Source organism: Biomphalaria glabrata, chromosome 14 (genome assembly GCF_947242115.1).
Source record: "Biomphalaria glabrata chromosome 14, xgBioGlab47.1, whole genome shotgun sequence".
NCBI classification, from domain to species: domain Eukaryota; kingdom Metazoa; phylum Mollusca; class Gastropoda; family Planorbidae; genus Biomphalaria; species Biomphalaria glabrata.
Window position 1 is genome coordinate 20,722,005 of NC_074724.1, and position 22,159 is coordinate 20,744,163.

The 22,159-nt window shown below is 36.4% G+C and overlaps 1 protein-coding gene across 1 annotated transcript in view; it reads right to left on the reverse strand.

Annotated features, from left to right (window-relative positions):
* The window catches only part of LOC106050188 (39S ribosomal protein L37, mitochondrial-like), a 32,424-nt gene extending 14,007 nt beyond the window's left edge, over positions 1-18,417 (reverse strand). The window contains exons 1-7 of the mRNA XM_056010437.1: positions 17,984-18,417; positions 14,320-14,484; positions 11,788-11,885; positions 11,252-11,391; positions 9,423-9,541; positions 9,078-9,260; positions 5,128-5,273 (exon numbers count right to left, since the gene is read on the reverse strand). Of these exons, the coding sequence (XP_055866412.1) occupies positions 5,128-5,273; positions 9,078-9,260; positions 9,423-9,541; positions 11,252-11,391; positions 11,788-11,885; positions 14,320-14,484; positions 17,984-18,113 (981 nt within the window). The 5' untranslated portion in view covers positions 18,114-18,417. The remainder of the gene's footprint in view (positions 1-5,127; positions 5,274-9,077; positions 9,261-9,422; positions 9,542-11,251; positions 11,392-11,787; positions 11,886-14,319; positions 14,485-17,983) is intronic.
* Positions 18,418-22,159: the final 3,742 nt, after the last annotated feature.

A 22,159-nucleotide genomic window follows, 5' to 3' on the forward strand; every position in this document is an offset into this window, starting at 1 on the left:
CCTCTGATTCTCCCTCTCTTGGAGCAGGGGCCAAATGTCGTAGTGACACTGTTTCTTCTCTTCCACCAGGAAGTCTTACAAAGGCATACTGTGGGTTGCATGTGATTAAGTCCACAGCTATTGTACCATCGTCATATTTTGATGTACGGACTCCCTTTTTTAACAACACTTTTTCTGTTTGAGTTAACCATGTCAGGAGTGATTTGCCGAAGGTGGACCTGCGATAGAACTTGAATATTCTCTCGTGCGGTGTCTCGTTTGTAGCGGTACAGAGCAGAGAACGAAGAGAGTGCAGGGCTTGGTTTAACACCTGCTCCCATTTGGAAACCGGGAGTCCTTGAGTTTTTAAGGCCAGAGTTATAGCTTTCCATAATGAGCCATTTAGCCTTTCTACTTGAGAGTTTCCTCTGGGATTATAAGGGGTCGTCCTGCTTGTGGCCACCCCTCTCTCGTGTAAAAATTCCTCCACCTCTCTTGACATGAATGAGGTACCTCTATCAGAGTGTACATAGTCAGGCATTCCGAATAGTCCAAATAAATTATCTAGACATCTGATTACTGTTGAAGCCGACATATCAGAACAGGCGTATGCAAACGGGAATCTTGAAAATTCGTCAACTATGGTGAGGAGGTATGTGTTCCGAGATGTAGAACGGAGCGGTCCTTTGAAGTCCCTACTTAGTCTCTGGAAAGGCTGCATCGCCTTAATTAAAGTTCCATTAGAATTACTGAAATATCTGGGTTTTACTTCGGCACAGATTCTGCACTGGTTGACAACCAGCCTGACATCTTCACAAGAGAAAGGTAAGTTTTTCGCTCGCACTAAATGCCATAGTCTTGTTACTTCCGGATGACACAGAGAGTCATGGAGCAGTTTCAATTCATTTCGACTCATAGCTGACACACACCCGTTTCTAAAAAAACGTATCAGCCGCTACATTGTGTTTGCCTGGTCTATACAAGACATCGTAGTGGAAACAGCTCAGTTCCAGTCTCCACCTTTGAATTTTCTCATTCTTTATTTTCCCTTTGCTCTGTCATACATGAAGGCCACAGAGCGTTGATCCGTGACAAGGGTAAAGCGATTTCCTACTAAGTAGTGGTACCATTTCCTTAAAGATTCTACAATGGCGTAGGCTTCTTTTTCTATTGCCACCTTTCACTTTTAGAGAGTGTTCTTGAAAAGAACGCCACGGGGCGGCCATCCTGGTTGAGGGTGGCAGCTATTGCAACATCCGAAGCCGTTTGTTTCAACTGTCAGAGGTCGAGTATAGTCGATGGTGAAGATGGCAGCTTTCTCCAGCTCCTGCTTTAATTCGTTAAGGGCTGTCTTTACTGTTTCTGAAAGAGGGAACGACGTGTTATTTGCCAAAACATTTATTTTGTTAGAAAAATTTGGGATCCACTGTGAGTATTACGCCAACATCTGTTTTGTGAGCGCATATCATGAGGAGGAGGAAGGTTTCTTAAAGCCTGGAATCTTTCAGGGTCTGGTTTGAGTAGGCCTTTAGAAATTTCGTATCCCAATAGGCAAACTTTGTCAGTGGCTATCGTACTTTTATCTTCATTAAATGTGATCCCATACTTTCTAGAAGCATCTAGAAATCTTTGCATATTCTCATCGTGCGACTCTTTATCATGACCACATACCGTTACATTGTCCACGTATGCAAAGGTGTCCTGCAACTTTTCATTCTCAATAATTTGATTTATTGTTCTCTGAAAGCATGCAACTCCATTGGTAACACCAAAAGGGATGCGACAGAACTGGTAGAGTTTGCCACATGCCTCAAATGCAGTAAACGGCCTTTCCTCAGTCTTGATTGGTATTTGATGGTAGGCACTTTTGAGGTCTAGAGTACTAAAAACGGAATAGTTGGATATCTGTTCTACCAGTTCATCGACTCATGGCATTGGGTATGCATCCAGTAAGGTGCAGCGATTTATTTTTTGACTGTAATCAATGACCATCCTTCTTTTATGTCTCTCCTTTGTTATCACTAGCTCCTGTGCTCTCCAGGGAGACTTTGAAGGTTCAATGATTTTGTCCGAGAGGAGTTTTCTAACTTCAGACTCAATAAATTTCTTTTCACCTATTGAGTGCTTTCGGGACTTATTAGCCACCGGTCTGCAGTCAGAAGTTAGATTACTGAATAGGCTCGGTGTTTCGACTCGTGCTGCTTTAAGACCACAGATGTGTAAAGGATTGCATTTTCCTCCGTACGCTATGGTCAATTCCTTATGAAGACTTATAAAAGTCTACACCAAGTATTACATCCGAGCACAATCCAACAAGTATAGAATATTTGACCTTTTCATAGTGTTCTCCCTTGTACTGGACATAGGTAAAAATATGTCCTAATGTCTTTTCAGAAAGAAGTGTAGTGGCCATGAATATTCTGTTTGTAGACGGGCGTACTGGCCATTTATTTCTGATATGTAGCTTTCACAGCTGCCAGTGTCTATGAGAGCTTGCAACACCAACCCGTTGACACTCACTTGGGCCGTAGACTGTGTAAGCCCAGAGAAATGCGTTGATGACAAGGTAGTTGGAGTTATCACACTGGTCAGTGATATTGTGCTGGCAGCTTTGGTGGCTGTTGTTTTACTTGATTGACAAACAGTTTGGAAGTGTCCCTTTTTACCGCACTGATGACATAATGCATTTCGAGCAGGGCATTCAGTCCTAGAGTGTCGCTTCTTCTTCCACAGAAGTAGCATAGCGACTTAATGGCATTCAATTCCTGGTCTTCATTAGAAATGTATGTTTCTAGATGGGAGTTAGTTGGCGTTTTCATTGCCCCACAAGAGATTTCGTTCATTGAATTGTAAGCCTGAGCATGCGTTGTGGCTGTTTCTAACACTCTAGCTTCGTCAAAAGCGCTTTGTAGAGTAAGAGATGTCTTTTCCAGTAACCGCTGTCTAATAGTGTTGGATGCCAGACCAGTTATGAAGGCGTCTCTAATACAAATGTCTCTGTGCTGTTCTGCAGTTACTTCTTTAAAGTCAAAGTCCCGGGCCAGGCTTCGAAACTTTAGCATAAAGGACTCTACCGTTTGGCTCGGCTGCTGTTTACATGTAGCAACCAAATGTCTAGCAAAAATGTCATTCTTTACCTTAATATAAGTTGTCTTGAGTGTGTCTATGGCCATCGAATAGGACGATACATCACTGATGAGCATATAAACCGTAGCAGATACGTGATTCTTCAACAACTTTAGTTTAAAGTCTTCATTAATATCCTTGATGGACGAAAGAAAATTCTGAAATGTGTCATACCAGTGAGTCCATTTTTCTGAGGCCAGAGGAGCATTAGGATCAATGTCCAACTCTTTTGGTCTGAGTAATTTATCCATTGTAAATTAAGGAATCCAACACTAATCCAGATACATAATTTTGTGGAATAAATTGTAATGAAACAACAAATACCAATAACATGGCTTTATTCGACAAAATTAGACCACAGTAAACAGTGAATGAAACAAGCACGTCTCGCATAACACTGATGCAGTCTGTACACACACACACATTGGACATGAAACACGCACTGGGCATGACCTTCTAACACGCTGGACGCACGCAGAAAATCAACTCAGTTACACTACAATAAGCCATCCTTAAACATGATGCACAAATACAATAGTAAAAGTTGCTTCAAGAACAATAGTACACAATAGTCTAAAATACAAAAAAATAACTGAATATTTGGCTTAGTACCACATCTGTTTACCACTTGCTTTCTTGCTCCTTTTTATGAAATGAAATAATAGATTTTAGGAAACACAAAGGCCTTCTAGCAGAAATTCAGATAAACAGCCAAACCATAGAACAAGTCCAAGAATATAAATACCTAGGTACAACCATCAACAAAAAACTGAAACGAAACTGAACACTGTCAAAACCTTTACACCAAAATTCACCAACGTCTCTTCTATCATAGAAAGCTAAGGAAATTTAACATTGACAAAACAATAATTAAACTATTTTATAAAATTATACAGCAACCATGAGCGGTCTGATTAACTTTGCCATCACCTGCTGGTATGGTAATACTTCACTGGCACAAAGACTTAGACTAAATAGACTAATTAAAAAAAACATCATATATCACTCGAACACAGCTACGATCTCTTGAAGAGCTTTTTCATGAAAGATGCCTTTCCAAAACACTCAAAATTTTTAAAGACAACCTGCACCCGTTAAACCACTGTTACATAAGAACTGAAGGAAGTGGACGTCTCCTTTCCATTAGGACTAAAACAGAAATCTCCTTCATCCCACTTTCGGTCAGAGTGTTACAAGATCATCTGTCGTCATCGAGAAGTACATAGAAGTCTATTTATAAAGCGCTGGTTATGAGTGTGTATGAGTTTCGTGTGTGAATATTGTTCGTATTTGCATCTATATTGTTATTGTACAGTAGTTACGCTGAGGTTGTCAATATACCAAAATTTCTCAAAGGACTTAAGCTGAACTGAATTTATTTTTATTTCTTTATTAGGTTCCTTCTTTGGAGAGCATACCAAGCAACCAGGCAGCCACCCATTGCAGACCATTCCACTCCATGTTAGACTTTCTCCATTAATTAAAGGCTTAAATTACAAATCTAGAATTTCAAGTTTGGCTCCTATTGAAAACCGAGGTCACAGAAAGGTCATCTTTAAACAAGCTTTAAATGAGTATCTGACAATTTTTAGAAGTTTAAGATTAAGACAATAGGTTTTATTAAACAAGAATGACAAAACAGTTCATAACAGCACAGCAGTAAAAAACATTTCGCACAAGGTAAATACATAACAACAATAGGCTTTATTCTGGCTTTAGACACACTCATTAAATTGTAGTCACAGAAATAGGTGAACAGTTCAATGAATCTCTAGAAAGACATTTCATTGAAATATATACAATAATTATTAATAATTCAGTGGTTATTGCTTCAAGTTCCACAAGCCTGCCTTAAGTCCATTGCATGCTCTAACTGATTAGAGCTGCTGTTCACAATACATATGACCAATTTATTTCAAACTTCTTGCTTAATAGATTTGAAGTGTAAATTGGACCTAGCAACTAGCACAAAATTTCCTACTTGCAAGATCTGCAAATTGTATATTAGATCTAATGACTTACCCCAAACCTCTTCCTGGCAAGAGCTGCAGTATACATTAGACAAGACATAATCTGTGCTGCTTGGTAATGTTTAACTTCCCAATGAGTTTTTCTAGGAAACTGTATGATAGTATGTGGACAGGTCAGTTTCATATCACTGGAAAACCCTAAACAAGAAAACATTTTCAAGTTATAAAAGATTGTTCCATTAAGTTGGCTTGTATCATATCAGCTTATCTAAATGACTATAGTTGCAAAGATAATTATAAGTTCACTGTTTACATCTAACTTTACTTGTGAAGATAACAATATGTGCACTGTTCACTTAAGATGAACGTGTAGGATGGAATCATCTTCTTTTTTGAAGTAATGTTTTGTATTTCATAAGATAATATGATAGATTAACATTGTGAATACAGATCTTTTCATGATCTTTTCATGTCTATTGATGTTAACTAGCTAAGTGTGAAACTGATAATACTGTTCATAGTTTTAAGATAAATAGCTCATAGCTCATCACAAGCTTTTCATTCAATTCTTCTGATATTTCTGCTTTTTTTCAAAAAGACTGCAGATGATTCGAAGCTTGAAAATATATATATGCTAGATATTATATATATATATATATATATATATATATATATATATATATATATATATCCATTGGCCTCCTTCAGTCGTAGAACGACTATGGTTCATCTCAGAGCACACTTCCTCATGTGGCTGTGGAGCCCTATTTTGGAGAGACACTCCCGTCCACAGATAGCGCAGGTTAAGGTGGCTTTTGCTTCGGTGGTAGAGGAGCTGGCCGTTTTTCGGATTGTGCATTTTTCTTCCTGAGCTGAGACCCATGTACTTTCACTGTCCATAGCTTTCTTGGTCACTGTCTCTCTCCATCTGTTGCTGTCTAGAGCTATGTCTTCCCAATTATCAGTATTGATGTTCACTGATTTGAGGTCCCGTTTTATTAAATCTATGTAACGGAGGCGGGGGCGACCAGTTTTTCTTGTGCCAGTCGCGAGTTGACCATAGAGGATGACTTTCGGGATGTGCTTGTCCTCCATCCGGCGAACATGTCCAAGCCAGCGCAAACGGCATTGTCTGAGGGCTGTAAAGATGCTGGGAATACCTGATCGTGCAAGGATCTCAGTATTGCACACTTTTTCTTTCCATGTGACATTCAAGATCCTACGGAGACATCTCAAATGGAATGAGTTCAGTTTTCTCTCTTGCTTTGCATAGGTGGTCCATGATTCACTGCCATACAGCAGTGTACTCATAATGCATGCCTTGTAGACTTCCATTTTGGTCACCGTAGTTAGCTTATGGTTTTCCCAAACTCTTGGTCTGAGTCTAGCGAATGTCGAGGCAGCCTTCCCTATGTGTTTTTTCATCTCCTCTTCTAGAGACAGGTCATCTGTAAATGTGGATCCCAGATAGCAGAATTCGTTTACGGCGTCCAGCTTGTTATCGTCTATGAGAATGGAGGGTGGTGCTGTAGCAGGTGGTCCCATAACATTTGTTTTCTTCGTGCTAATAGTCAAGCCATATTCTATACAGGCCTGAGAGAAGCTGGACATTAGTGACTGAAGTTCCTCTGTGTGCCACTACCGCTGCGTCATCCGCAAATAGCATATCTCTTACGAGGGTGGCTCTGATTTTAGTTTTGGCCCTCAGTCTGGCAATATTTAGGAGTTTGCCATCAAATCTGGAATGGAGATAGATGCCTTCAGTGGATTTGTCAAACGTGTTGTGGATTAGCAGTGAAAATAGTATTCCAAAGAGGGTTGGGGCCAGGACACATCCTTGTTTAACTCCGCTGTTTATACTGAAACTTTCAGCACTGGCACCGTTGAATTGCACTGTACCCATCATATTTTGGTGGAAAGATATGATTACATTTAGTAGCTTGGGTGGACAGCCTATTATCTGTAAAATTTTAAAGAGGCCATCTCTGCAAACTAGATCGAAGGCCTTTCCAGGTCAATAAACGCAATGTACAAAAGCATCCTTTGTTCTCTGCACTTTTCCTGGAGTTGGCGGATGGAGAAAATCATGTCAATCGTGGATCTCCCTGAGCGAAAGCCGCATTGTGATTCTAGATAGACCCGATCAGCGAGTTTTTGTAGCCTGGGAAGTATCACTCAAGCAAAGACTTTGCCTACAATACTTAAGAGGGAGATTCCCCTGTAATTGTTGCAGTCGCTTCTGTCGCCATTGTTCTTATACAGTGTAATGATTTTAGCATCCCGCAGGTCTTGTGGCACAGCACCTTCTTGTCAACATTTGCAAAGCAGTTCGTGTAGAGGTTGGATTAGAGTAGTTTTGCATTGTTTTAGAAGATCTGGGGGGTTACAATCGCATCCGGGTGCTTTGCGGGCAGCAATATTGTCTATGGCTTTGTTGAGCTCTGAAAGGGTTGGTGTTTCGTCTCGCTCATTCATTGTGGGTAATTGTATGATGGCCTTAAGGGCTGAGTTAGAGACTGAGCTTGTTGTGGCGTAGAGCTCAGAGTAATGTTCAACCCATCTGTGCATTTGTTGGCACTTGTCTTTGATAATTTCCCCAGTGGTTGATTTCAGAGGTGCTGTCTTGTTTTGGGAGGGTCCGAGAGCCTTTTTGATTCCTTCGTACATCCCTCTTATGTTGCCCACTTGGGCTGCGAGCTGAATATTCTCACTGAGCTATACCCAATATTCATTGGCACAGATCCTTGCTGTCCTCTGTGCATTGGCTCTAGCTTCTTTCCGGTTTAGCAGGTTGCGTTGGGTAGGTTTTGCCTTGTAAGTAGCGAGTGCATCTCTCTTTGCTCTGATGACAGGTGCTAAAATAACTGCTTTAGAGTCGAACCAATCATTTTGTTTTGTAATTTTTCTTCCAAAGATTTCCAGGGAAGTCTTTTGTATGGTGGACTTGAGGTGTTCCCATATTTCTGTTGCTGTATTTTCAGAGATATTTTTATACTCATGTTCAAAAGATTCCGCAAACTGTATCTGGAGATCAGGGTGACACATCTTACTAACATCTGATTGGGGTCTTCCAATCTGCTTGGTATGGTGGATTTTTTTTGGGAGAAGATTGATCTTACACATACCAAGGACTGATCTGTGTCGCAGTCTGCACTGTGGTAGGACCTGGTAAGCTTGACAAATTTTAAGCACTTTTCTCTTACCATGATTAGGTCTAGTTAGTGCCAATGTTTGGAGCGAGGGTGCCGCCAAGATACTCTGTGCTGCGGTTTAGTCTTGAAATAGGTATTAGTGATGCAGAGGGAGTGTAGTGAGCAAACCTCGAGGAGCCTTTGTCCATTTTCATTTACTTTTCCGACACCAAAATGCCCAATACAGCTGTCCGATTCAGAGTTGTCAGATCCAACGCGTGCATTGAGGTCGCCGAGGATGATAACCTGTTCCGTAGTTGGGATCTCGCTAAGAGCAGACGAAAGTTTGTCATAAAACATATCTTTGGCCTCTGGTGTGGAACTCAGAGTGCTCGCCTTTGCCCCTTCTCCTGTCTGTGGTAACGGTTCCGCCAGGCTCAGTAACTGAGCCACACATGAAAGCCAGGAGTTGGACTGGTTGTCAGAGGCTATTTGAGACGCATGCCATTGGAAGCACTTTATAGGTAATGATGGGCTTAAGACCATTACCACTTCCGGCGTTAACAACCTTGCGGAACCATATATATATATATATATATTACATTTTCTATGAAAATACAATTAATAATTAAAAACTTATGAAGCAACATTCAAATATTGAAACAAGGTGTTTTCACACAAACTCAGAGGTGAACTGTTTTAAAAGGGGTGATAGTGATATTTATAGCACAAATATTAGAAGCTATGAACTCTATAAACAATCAAATTCCTACCTCCCTTCACACAAAATGATTTACAACTAAAACCATTAATCTATTGTTCTCACTAGTAGCAAATATAAAATGATAGTTTAAGCAATTATACTTTTTACCTGTATTACTAAGTATCTCATAGTTGTTAGTCTTGAGGAAATCCACTGTTGGAAATATAGGCCACATGTCAGGTATCTTGTAGAGTACACTAGCATCTACAGCATTCTCATCAGCAAAGGGAGGTAAGTCTTGATCAGAAGTTAGTAATATATCCAAGGGTTCTTTCATTATGATTGCTTTACCTGGGAAAAAATAAGACATCAACTAATTAATTTTAGTGATAGCACATTAAATAGGAAAAATGTATCAGTGCAGTTAGCAGTGACAAATAAACTATTCACATCTGAATAATCCTAATAGAATAAAGCAGTATATTCTAGTGTAGAACTCACAGTTTACCTTACCTGTGTACATAATGTGTGAATAAATGGGAACATCTAATATATACTTTCTACCAGTGAATGAAGGAAATTGTGCAGTCTGGATCTGGCATAACCTCAATAGATTTCTTACTAAGATTTGTCTAGAACATGGATAAAAAAAAACTTTAAATGGTTGTAAAATACAGAACAGAGAATAATGAAATTATGTTTTCCATAAACATGTTGAGAAAAATCTGTAAATTGACATACATCATATAAAGAAGTGTAAAAAAATGTTTGTTAAGTGTAAGGTTTTAAGAAGATGAAATATTTTTGGCCCAAATTATTATGTTTTATTCAAAAATTGATATTTTTACATTTTTAATCAGCAATAATACATAGACACATCTTTGAATTTAAGCTAGTTTCATCTTTAAGTATTTAATTTCAGGAGCAGAATCACTGTTATTTAAAAAAGGAGTTTTTTAATTAAAGGATTGGCAAGAAAATTAAAGTAATGTGGTTATTTTCATTTTCAAAACAAAATCTGGAACATTCTTTTATCAATAAAAAGTATTTTTTTCATGTTTCAGCCAGAAAATTAAATGTAAAATAATCAACAATCGTTTGTAGTAAACGACTTTTGTCTTAAAATCCTGAACAACTCATTGACATATTTTTTTTAAGTCATTTGACAAATTTAGTTGAAAATTCAGAATAATTTGATATAGATAATTAAATTTTTTCTTTTAATAAAACAATATCCAGAACAACTTTGTAGGTAATGACATATATTTCAAAAAAAAAAATTTGCATTTAGCGTTTATATGTTATTTATTTTTCAAATCCTGAACAACTTTTTTCTTATCATGAGCTTTTGCGGCATTTAAGGAAGAAAATTAAATGTGATATGTTAGAAGAGTAATACCAAACATTTGTTAGCATTAATTTGCTTTTCAAAAAAAACATATTATAGATACTAAAATTATTGCAATGTTTTGGAAGGAAAAATTAAGTTTTAAATAAGATTCTCAAAAGCCCTTATTATTACACTAAAATGAATAAATAAATAAAATCTGATTAATCAGAAATTTTGAGGGGACTAATTAGTACAATGTGGCCACTGATGGCACATTAGTGCACGAAAGTCACTTCATTTAATGTCAATTTTTTAAAATGTGTTTGACATTTATATAGAAAGTGCATTCTTAACCTTTATAAACAAACATAAATGTTTTCTTTTAATTTTAGTAGCTAGTGTACCAGAAAAAAACACAATTAATATTTATATTTGTCGTGAACATTTTTTGTACATTTTAAAGATTTTTGTGAATAAGTGATGCAGGAAAGACACAAAAATTATCTTTCTTTATTAACATATTGTTAAAAAATCTCCCTTACATTTATGCATTGTTTTAGAAGTGGTGCATTTTAATGAAAAATCGCTTGCATAATTAATTTTAAAAACAAAATGGTTTGCTTTTAGAAAACAAAAAGTAGCCATTGCATTTAAACTTTGCAAGCCACAATGCATGGAGAGATAGGATTTTTTTATTTCACTTCTAGTTTTTTAGATCTGAGTGTGACAGATAGACATTTTACACAAACCTAACAGCAGCTTTTCCCATTACATGCACCGCTCAAAAATCAACAAATAAATGAAAATATCAAAAAATAAATAAAGCCTAAGTGAATTCTCAATCAAAAAAAAAATAATTTCATTAAAAATGAAAGCGCCAAGAATTTGCAATCAAAGGATCATTTTTCATTAAACCAACATAGTAACCAAAAGAAACATTTTCTTTCAAAGTGTACTGGGTAACTATTAAAGAAGTACACATTCAAATATAAATAGAGTAAAGCCAACTTACGTTGATTTGACATGTGTAATACCGACTTGTTTAACCCATTTCCATCTGGGTTTGTCAGGATGTGGAGGAGGCTTTGGTAAATTATCTTCATCTGTGTTCCACACCTGAGACTGCATAATATATCTTTGTAGAATCATGTCCTGTGCAATACAAATAGGAAAAAATATAGACCTTTTCTTTTTAATTTCTTTAGTATAGCACATATTTCATGTTATAGCTAGCATGTTTCAATCTATTTTGTGGGGATTTCTGAGAGAAGGTTTTCTTGCTCCCTTTAAGCACCCAATAAACACAACTTGAGTTGGGATTCAAACTTACCCCCCCCCCCCTCCCCTGAAAGGCAGCCAAGAAGTTTATTCAACTCAGCCACACATTTCATTAAACAACAATCTAACCTAGCCATCCAACCAAGCCATTAAAAACATGCAATTAGAAATGAGTTCTTTCAAAAATGTATTTTTTCTTACTATTATAAAACATCTTTTTATAAAAAAAAAGGGAATAACCAATAGTACCTTATAGTTATTAAAACTTACTTTATCAGGAACATCCATGGCACCTATTAATTTATCAACACTAGGTGGAAAGCCTTCAAATGGTTGAGCTTTAGCAATAAGACAAACTTGTTTGATTCCTGGTAAAAAAAATATATATATTGTACATACATTATCTTGGATAAAAAGATATATATATGTAGGTATTGTAATTTTATCTGACTACAAAATTTAATATTTTCTCCAAAATATATGTTTTTAAGAAAAAAAACAGTTTTCATTCCAGAAATTTATCCAAAAAGTGTTAGGTATTCAATTTACATAAGTCAAAAGTATCAAATAAAGAACAATCCCAGCATTTTTTTTTTGTTGCTGATTTTGTTTTTGATTTTGCTTTGAGATGCCTTGGGTTGAATAGGCCACCATTTAATCTATATGTTACTATCTCCATCTATGAATGTATCTGTCAACATAGCAGAAGCATGATACTGAACAGTGTTGGTGCTAGGACAACCATGTTTTACTCCATTTGATACTCCAAAGGACTCTGATGGTTATTCACTCTACTGAAAATGAGCCTTCTTGCCATTATGAAATAGTCTCTCCATGGTAATGAACCTTTTTGGACATCTGTATTTAGAAGTGATCTTCAAAAGTCCTTCCCTGCTAACAGTGTCGAATACTTTTGTTAGGTCAATATTTATTGAGAAGAGGTTTGGTTTGGGCATTTTTTGTGAAGCTGTCTTGCCGCAAAGATCATGTCAATTGTTCCACACTCCTTTCTGAAGCCGAATAGGCTTTATGGTAGTTGTCCATGTTCTAGATGGTACACAAGCTGATTTAGTAGGATATGTGTGAGGAATTTTTCCAGCAATAGAGAGAATTCCTCTTTTGTTGTCGCAGATTTGTTGGTTTCCTTAGAGCTTGTATACATGAACAATTGTGGCATATTTAAGTAAGTATGACTCATGAAGTCTTTCAATCAGGACTTTTCCACCTTTTTGTAGACCTCTGCAGGAATGGAGTCATCTCCTGGGGCTTTTCCACTTGTGAACTATTGAATTGTAAGATCTGCTTCCTTCAGCATAGGTTAGTCATCCATGATTGTATCAGAATGTTGAAGTTTTGTAATGATAAAGAGTAGTAATAGTCTGTTACTGTTGCACTGACATATCCTGTGCTTAAGACTCCTTTCCAAATAGCAAAAGATCATAGTTGCAATCCATGCTACAGTATGTACGGGTGTGAATGACTTTTTTTTCAGATCCATCCTCCAAGTGATGCTGAGATAAAGCTGGTACCACCTTTTTAGCATGGGTGCTGCCATGAGACTTTATGACATTTTTGCCAGAGAAGAATGTGTTTGTTGTGCGCAGTTCATGAGAGCTAAAGAACACTAGTAGCCTTTGGCCATTGCCATTTATCTTGCCAACACCATAAAGACACAGACATTTTGGCCATGCTTCATTATCAGCCAGATATACAAGAGTGTAAATTATCAGTAGCATATTATGGACATAGATTTAGTTGATTCTATTATTACGAGAGTATGTGTTTAGTATTACACAGTAAAGTTTGTACAATTTTTAGCGGCCCCCAAAAGGGGAAAAGACGCTATTAGTTTTGTGTGGCCTGTCTGTCCATCCGTCCCATTTAGATCTCGTAAACTTGAAAAGATAGTGAAAATCCAACATTACAATATTTTAGACCATTCAAAGTTCTGATGCAAAGGCTACTTTTTTCTTTTCTGAAAGCGAAAAATCTAATTTTTTAAATCACTTATACAAGCAGTTTTTTCATAAAAATACACCACTTTTACAACTATTCACTATTAATAGTAACAAACACTTGAGGCTCTTTATAAGGGGAGGTGACTATTTACCATATTTGTAACACATTGTAGATTTTTTGTCCAAAAATATTTTTAAAAATATTTTTATTGTTAAGTTATGTAAGTTCTGTTATACTAAGTACTATCCTGACTGATCCTTGTTTATATACCCTCTTAAAATTATCTCCTCCAACATAGAAGAAGGAATGAGAACTCTATTTCTGTCTTGACTATTTTTTTACAACTCACTCTGTCTGTCTGTATGGTAAAAAGTTTGTACATGTTATTTCTCCCAGACCCAATCTCTGATTAAGCTGAAATTCTGCACAATTATTTCTTTTACCTAACAACACAAGAATAAATTTTAAAAATATAACAATTAGTTTATTAGTAATTAATTATTTTGTTTGGTACCATGAACAAGGGAAACAATCATACTTGACAGATGTGATGGTATAAGTTGGATTAGTCTTCTTGAGACCTGACTGAACATTTTTTATTCGTTTAAAAAATGATCATGTAAACATTCACCAAGATACCATTTTAACAACTGGTCTAGACAAGTGATAGGATCATAGCGCATTGAGAAAACTAAAAGCTAAACAAAAACAGTTAGTAATTGGAAATTCTTCTCGAAATGAAGTAAACATCTTGTTTACAAATCAGACTTTGGTATGTACATTACATGACAATTCCTTTACATAATCCTTACAAGAAATAAATCACAATTAATTAGCCCTTACCTTCAAACAAGCGGACATTATCATGGTGGACATACACTGGCTCTGGTTTCCAGTCCTCTTGTTTTTCTGGAGGAATAGGTTCAGCAAAACGTGGATCATCAGAAACTGGTGGAACCCACTTTGTATAGACTGGTTTAATATCATTCACCTTAATGACTGGAATACCTGTAAGATAATAATTAGAAAACAACATTTAGCATAATACTAATGATAAAAGGAAAAAAAATAATTCTTTTACCATTATTTTAATAAAAATAATGATTTGAAATGTGTATAAACTGAGCTATAGCACTAAGCAGCATGACAAAGGCGTTTGTGCTCAACACAAACTCTTAGGCCACCATGTGGGTCAGTTGTACTCACACATCATGATCCCATTCATAACAGTTATGACACTTTAAAGAATAAGAGACCATTGTTATCATTACCCAGGTTTGAAAGGAAAAAGTAGAATATTTGTTAACTTATTTATAAAAAAAAAATCATTTGGTTTGGGAACTATACAGTTTGTGGATCTATCAATAGCATTATAGAATAGTATACACTACCTACATAATCTAGTTTTACAAATGGTTCATACATGTGTGCATACAATATGCATACTTACCTAACATCTTATTTTTAATAGAAAAGGATAGAATTTACTCATATTTACAACAGTGCAAAATATATAAGAGATAAGACTATGTTTAACATGAAAAGCCTTTTACATTATTATGTATAAAATTAGCATATTGAAAACAATTCTTAAGTATTATTTTACATGACCATAAATATAGCACCTATATTGAACATAATAGAAAAATTAAAATTTCAAAGGCTTATTATATGTAGTCAAATAGCTTTTTAAATTAATGTAATAATGGCTGTATACTTTATTTAAATAACAAAACATCATATTTAAGAAAATCAAAATTAGTCATTGTACCTATTTTAAGCATAATGAAAGGAGTAGGAAAATTTAACTTTCAATAGTGCTTTAAGTTTGTGAGATCTGAATAAGACATACAAACAGTCAGGACTGATGCAATAGCTACAATGAAGCATGTAGTGTGAGTTTATGAGTTTAGACACATCAGCACAATTTAGGCCATGTCGTGCCTGTAATCCTTTAAGGATCACTCTCCCTTTATATAACAAGGGCTACGTTGCCATTTAATTCCAGTGGTTGTGGCGGATGGAGTCGTTCTATCTGACACCATGTAATAGACACACTAAAGCAACAAGTGTCTCAAATAATACATTGAATTTATTAGCCTTCTTTACTCCAGCAACTTGTTCTGAATCTGACATTCCTTTACACACAGTCCTCCCTTACACACCTTCTTTGCTGTTCACTCAACCATGTACAATGAAGGTCAACTGGTCATTTCATACACAGGCACACACACAGCACTACTAGCCACATAAAACACATACACTTACTATCACACCCAGCAGTAACCCCAATAGATACCCCAATAGCAACGAACCATGCTGAGAATTACTCCCTTAGAGCACGGAAGAGGAAGCGGGCAGTGAGTTGTAAGGTGGCCTTATCCCCATACAAGGACAGACCTTTTGCCACACATGGACCAGTATTCTAACTCTCAATTCCTTGGCTTGGCATTCATGAAGAATGTGCTCTATTGTCTCGTCGTCCTTGACCCAGTGGCGGCACCGTGTGTCGTGGTTCTCCTTCCACCATCCAAAGTACATGCCTATTGGACAGTGCCCGACTCGGAACTGGGCTAGGACAGCCTGCTCCGCTTGGCAGAGCTCCCACCATGCGTCCTTTAGGTCTGGTCTATTTATCTGCCTGTGTAGCTCTCGGCCCTTATCGGAAGTACCCAAAGTGCCAACATATGGTTGTCGGCTAGAAATAGTACACTCGCAAGAGTGCATGGTTCATCATCTATGGTGCACATTGCCGCCGCGGACTTGGCTAAAAAGTCAGCTTTCTGATGACTGACCAGACCACAATGGGATGGCACCCACAGTATAAAACTATTTACATTGAGCTTCAGAAGGCGCTGCACCACTGTGAGGAACGCTTCTTCCTTCCCCACACATGCATGCTGCCCTTCAAGGGCAGAGATCAAATCGGTGAAAATTACCACGTCCGCAGTGGCCGTGGATCCATTTTCGACTCTTTCCACTACCCACTCCAATGCTATTCAATGAGCATTGCTTCCAGCTCGTGCTGCCTTTCCCATGGCAGGGTCAGTTCAGCTCCACACTTTCGGGATTGCCAGTGAGTCGGACCACCACCCCATACCCAGCTCTCACAGTGCCTTCGAGCATCTGCACAGAACCGTCCGTGTAGATGGTGGACTCTCCAGCCAGATACTAAACAATGGTTTCTCTGGCTGCTTGTAGTATCTGTGTAGGATCGCACTGCTTTGTCACCTCTGGGTCAAGTAGGTTCTTCTGTACGTCTGTACCGTCGGCATGCCAATAGCTTTGTCAGGGGGGAAGGAACCGGACGGGGAAACAGCAGCCCACTCCACCGGTAGATTCATCTCTCTAACCAGCCCCATGCGCCACATGCATAAAGCAGGGCCGGTTTTTGAGACGCCTCTCGCCCTCCCAGTTGTCGACCAGACTTCTGAGCAAACATCCCTCCTCCAGCCGCCCGTACATTGGCACATTGGCTATAATCTCGCCGGCAGCAATTGGCTTGTGCGAAACGTACCACAGATGAGTCTGATGGCTTGATTCTGAATAGCGTCTAGCTTTGCTAGAGACGTTTGCCAAGCTCAGACCTGAACAGATAATCCATATGAGACTGAACTGTGTCCATGTTCAGTGATCTCAGCACACCCGCCTTTGCTCCCCATTTCGTTCCAGCTAGCTTTTTACAATGTTCAGCCTCTCGGAGGCTGTTTCATGTACATGCTGGATATGGTCGCACAAGGTCAATTTCTGATGAAGGATGACCCCAAGGTACTTGGGCTTTTCGTCCCATGCCGTCCATCCAACTGGTTCCTTCACTATATCACCCCAGCAGTAACAGCCATGGACAGAGAAAGGGGACAGTATAATATATTATATATATAGCCTGTGGGTTAAACAAGTTTTTACAAATGAATGGTGGCTGTGCAGGGATGGCAGGGTGTATATATATATATATATAAATGTGCAGGGTTTATAAAATAATTTATATTACTCATAAACATCTTCTATAGCATAACTATAAAAACATAAAACATATCATAATTATGTACATCCTATAGCTGTGTGGTTGTGAAATGTACATTGGAAAGCTTTATGAGCATCTCGTTATAAACCTCAGGAAAACAAATAGTACCAATGCCAATGATAGTACATTTAATTATGTGCTACTAGAAAGTAGTTTATTAAATAAATGACAAGTCTCGCTTTACAGGTATATTAAGGGTGCGGGTTGTACTATTTTGTATTTTACTTATTTTGTAATTTGTGAGAGGTATAGTAGGTATACATCTCACATCCGTGAAGGTTATAATAATGTGTATGCAGGGTAAAAAGTAAAGTATATGCGCAAGAATACAATATAAATATATATATATAGATCTAGTTTTTCTAGACCTAGATCTACATAGAAAATTCTATATAGCAATAAATAGTATATATTTTATATAAGTACATATATTATTTATATTCATTATATATAGAAATATCATTATTTATTTTTTTTATCTACCTTTTGACGCCAGCGCTTCTGGTATTGTATATGGTTGATCAAAATACTTTCCTTGATATTTCCAAACTTTTTTCCAATTGCGTACTGTGCAATCACGAAGTCCAGCTAGTAATGTGCGTGTTAGCCTCATTATTTTATTTTATTATAAAATTTAGATCTAGGTTATAATTATTAGTAAATAATATTATAGTTATACTATTTGAGTAGATCTATAGATCTACTATCTAGTATAAGTATTAGATCTTGATGATTTAGATTAAGATATGGGATATAATCTATGTAACTGAGTTTATATCTTTAGATCTATATAGTTTATAAGTATATAGAATCTAGATCTATTTCAGCCCTTAGTAATATTAATAGATCTAGACTCTAGATTCTAATTTCTAGATTTATTTTTTAACGAGGTCAAAGTCGCCATCTTTAAAGGAGTAATTATAATATTTTGTTTTAAATTAAGAAGTAATATTATATACAGATCTAAATTTTAATAATATCAATTTTAATTAATATAAATATTAATTAATTTCTGATTAGTTAATTTAAATTTCGATCATTTTTTATTTTGCTTAAATATTGTAAAAAAATAAATAAATGAATTTATACAATTCTGACTCCCTGACAAGAATATTATGGATATTTCCACAGACCTATATATTTAACTGCTGCGTCTGCGACATCTTTCCAACCATTGTTAATGCCCATGCTTCAAAGCCATAAAAGTCGTATGAAAAAGGGCTATACGAGATGAACCATAGACGCACTGGCGGATCCAGAACTTTGGAGGTGGGGGGGGGGGGGCGATTTTTTTCCAAACCCTAACGCCCAGTAAACCCTAACCCTATGCATAAACGTGCGTAGCGTACAGCATATATATATATATATATATATATAGGCCTATATATATATATATACTAGACATATGTTACCCGCGACCCGCGGGTCTTTATTTGCGCATTACTGTCGATATAGTCACTGAGAGTGTTTTGTAAACAATTAAACGAAATAATAATGTAATAAGTAAAGCGAATGTGTCAATGTAAAAATAGTGTGAATGAAGCTATCAAATCAAAATAGCTAATAGGCTTAATTAAATCCATTTTTTTTTTCAAATTAAAACATTTGCTTGTAGGCCTACATATATTTGATTAAAATTTGAGATGAATAGACTAAATTTTGTATGTTCATGTGTATAAAGTATAAAGTAGATCTTGAGGTAGACGTGACCTTTTTTCATGAATGAATTTATATAGGCCTATCTCAACACGGCTACGCAGCTTTAGCGAACAGCGAACGAATGTATTAGAAATGCTTTAGAAAAACAAATTTGAATGTTAATTTGATAAAAATATCAAATGAATGGTCAATAATTAGTATGTTTATGTGTTAAAGCATAAAACTATCTTTTCGAAAAGAAGTTTTATCATCTTAGAGTTCAGTAAGAGTTTTAGACCTAGGCCTAGGAATAGACTCAGACCTCAGAAGAGAGATGTGTTAATGTGTAACCATTTGGTAATGTCTAATGAAAGAATGTTCGCCAGGAAATCTGTAGATATCAGGAACTAATTTATGTAAAAAATGCTTTTGGATAATCTAGTGGATTGGATTTAGATGTATGTTAAACGTAGCTAATGATCCTTTCACGTTATTTCTGTTTCGCTACGAAAATAAAATTAGTTTTGAGAAAATGGGTTTACCCGAAGGACGAAAAGAGCGATAGCTTTGTTAAATGAATGGGATTATAACAAAGTGAACAATTAAACGAAATAATGTTTAGTACGCGATTCATGAATGAATATAGATCTAGGCCTATGTCAACTCGGCTTCGCAGCTTTCGTAAACGAATGTAGCTTTAGAAAACCAAATTTGAATGTTTATTTGATCAAAATATGAAATGAATGGACTTTAATTAATATGTTTATGTGTTAAAGTATAAAACTATCTGTTCGAAGAGAAGTTTTATCATCTTAGAGTTGAATTAGAGTTTTAGATCTAGGGATGGGATTATAAAGTAAACAATTAAACGAATTAATTTTTAGTACGCGATTCATTACGGAATTGTCTAATGAAAGAATGTTCGTCAGGAAATCTGTAATCACAGATATAAGGAACTAATTAATGTAAAAAATGCTTTTGAAACACAAAATTGAAGGTTAATTTTATTATATAATGAAATCAATGGATCTTCTTTTGTCTTTTCATGTGTCAAAGTAAAAAATAATCTGCGCAAAGTGTATTTCTTAAAATTAGATCTAGGTCTAAATCCTTTCTATCTTTTCTCATGTCAACATTGTAGACATGGCCTAGATTCATAAAATACTATAGCTGTAATAGAGTCGGACAACTTTATTTTTTTTTGAGGGTCTTAAGTTTGTTTTAGGGCTACAATACATACACTACGGTCTAAGTTGGTACCCAAGGAACATTCCTGCCTAGTTTTATCAAGATTGGTCAAGCGGTTTTGATGTCTATAAGTAACATACATACATACATACCCCTCACATTCTACTTTATAATATAGATATATATATATATATATATATATATATATATGTATAGGCCTATATATATATATATATATATATATATATATATATATATATATTCGATATATGAGAATAAAATAAGACTGTTTCTCAATCTTCGGCGAAAAAAAAAATAGGAAAAAAAACAGTCATGTTGAGGCCTTTCTCTTGCACGCTTGGGGGTCTGGGAAAGCGCTGTAAGTTTCCTCAGTGACCCAAAAGCGCTTTCTTGCATTTTTCACTGCAAAAACGCATTCTCCTGACATGTACAGCTCATTATTTATCAGTGGGTTTCGTGGCGAAGCCCCGACGCAAAAAGCGTTTTCTTGCATTTTTCACTGCAGAAACGCATTCTCCTGACATCTACAGCTCATCGTTTATCAGTGTGGTTCGGGGCGAAGCCCCGACGCCAAAAGCGTTTCCTTGCATTTTTCACGGCTGAAACGCATTTTCCTGACATCTACAGCTCATTACTTATTAGTGGGGTTCGGGGCGATGCCCCAACGCCAAAAGCGTTTTCTTCAATTTTTCACGACCTACAGCTCATTATTTATTAGTGAGGTTCGGGCGAAGCCCCGACTCCAAAAGCGTTTTCTTGCATTCTTCACTGCAGAAACGCATTCTCCTGACATCTACAGCTTATTATTCATCAGTGAGGTTCGGGGCGAAGCCTCAACGCTAAAAGCGTTTTTTGGCATTCTTCACTGCAGTAACGTATTCTCCTGACCTACAGCTCATTATTCATTCTATTATAAAGGACCTTTTGAATAATGTGGAAAAATATTCTAATATGAATTTATAGTCCCTTAATACATTGCAAATACAACCGATTTGTTCTTTGAAAAGATAAGATACCCAACATATTTAGATTAAGGCTTTGAGGATCGCCGCCGAAAAAAAAATATTCGATTAATAATATTCAATAAAATGTAAGCATAAATTGTGAGTTATAGTCCTAAATTTATTTAACTAGAAAAATATGAGATTGAGTAAAGGTTGGAAAAAGTCGACTAGGAAAAGATTATATGGCTTTTGAACTCATCTCAACCGTGACTGTTATATTGAAAAATTTCGTATGAATTATAACTTTTCCAAAGCAAAGTCTTTCTTAATAAATTCATGTGAAATTACACAAACTCTGTCTGGAAAGGGGAAGGGCGTTAAAATGAAAACGATTAATCCTCCCTCCTTTTTATAATTTCTGCTAATGATTGCATTTTGCATTTAATAATAGAGGTTGGGCGACTCGATATAAGAATTTACTTTATAGCATATATAAATTATATTAGTGACAGATTTTTTTTTATTTTGTAATTTCTTACTATAATACAAAAAGAAAAAGTATTGTTTTTTCCGATGGGGGGGGGGTGATTGCATGTATCGCACTTCCACCTGTTTATATTATATAGATATTCGACTAATTTTGTTCACATACTATGATTTCTCCATAAAAGTAGGACCGCCCCCCCCCCCCACTCAAAGGGTTTAGATGGGAAGGGCAGTAGAGGTATTCGCTCCTTCCCTTCCAATCGGCCAAAGATGAACGACATAATATAAAGACCTGTTAAAATACCAATAAAAAGTTTTAATGATATAGATATTTAATTGATTCTGTTAGCAAGTTGTGATTTCTACAAATAAATAGGACCGC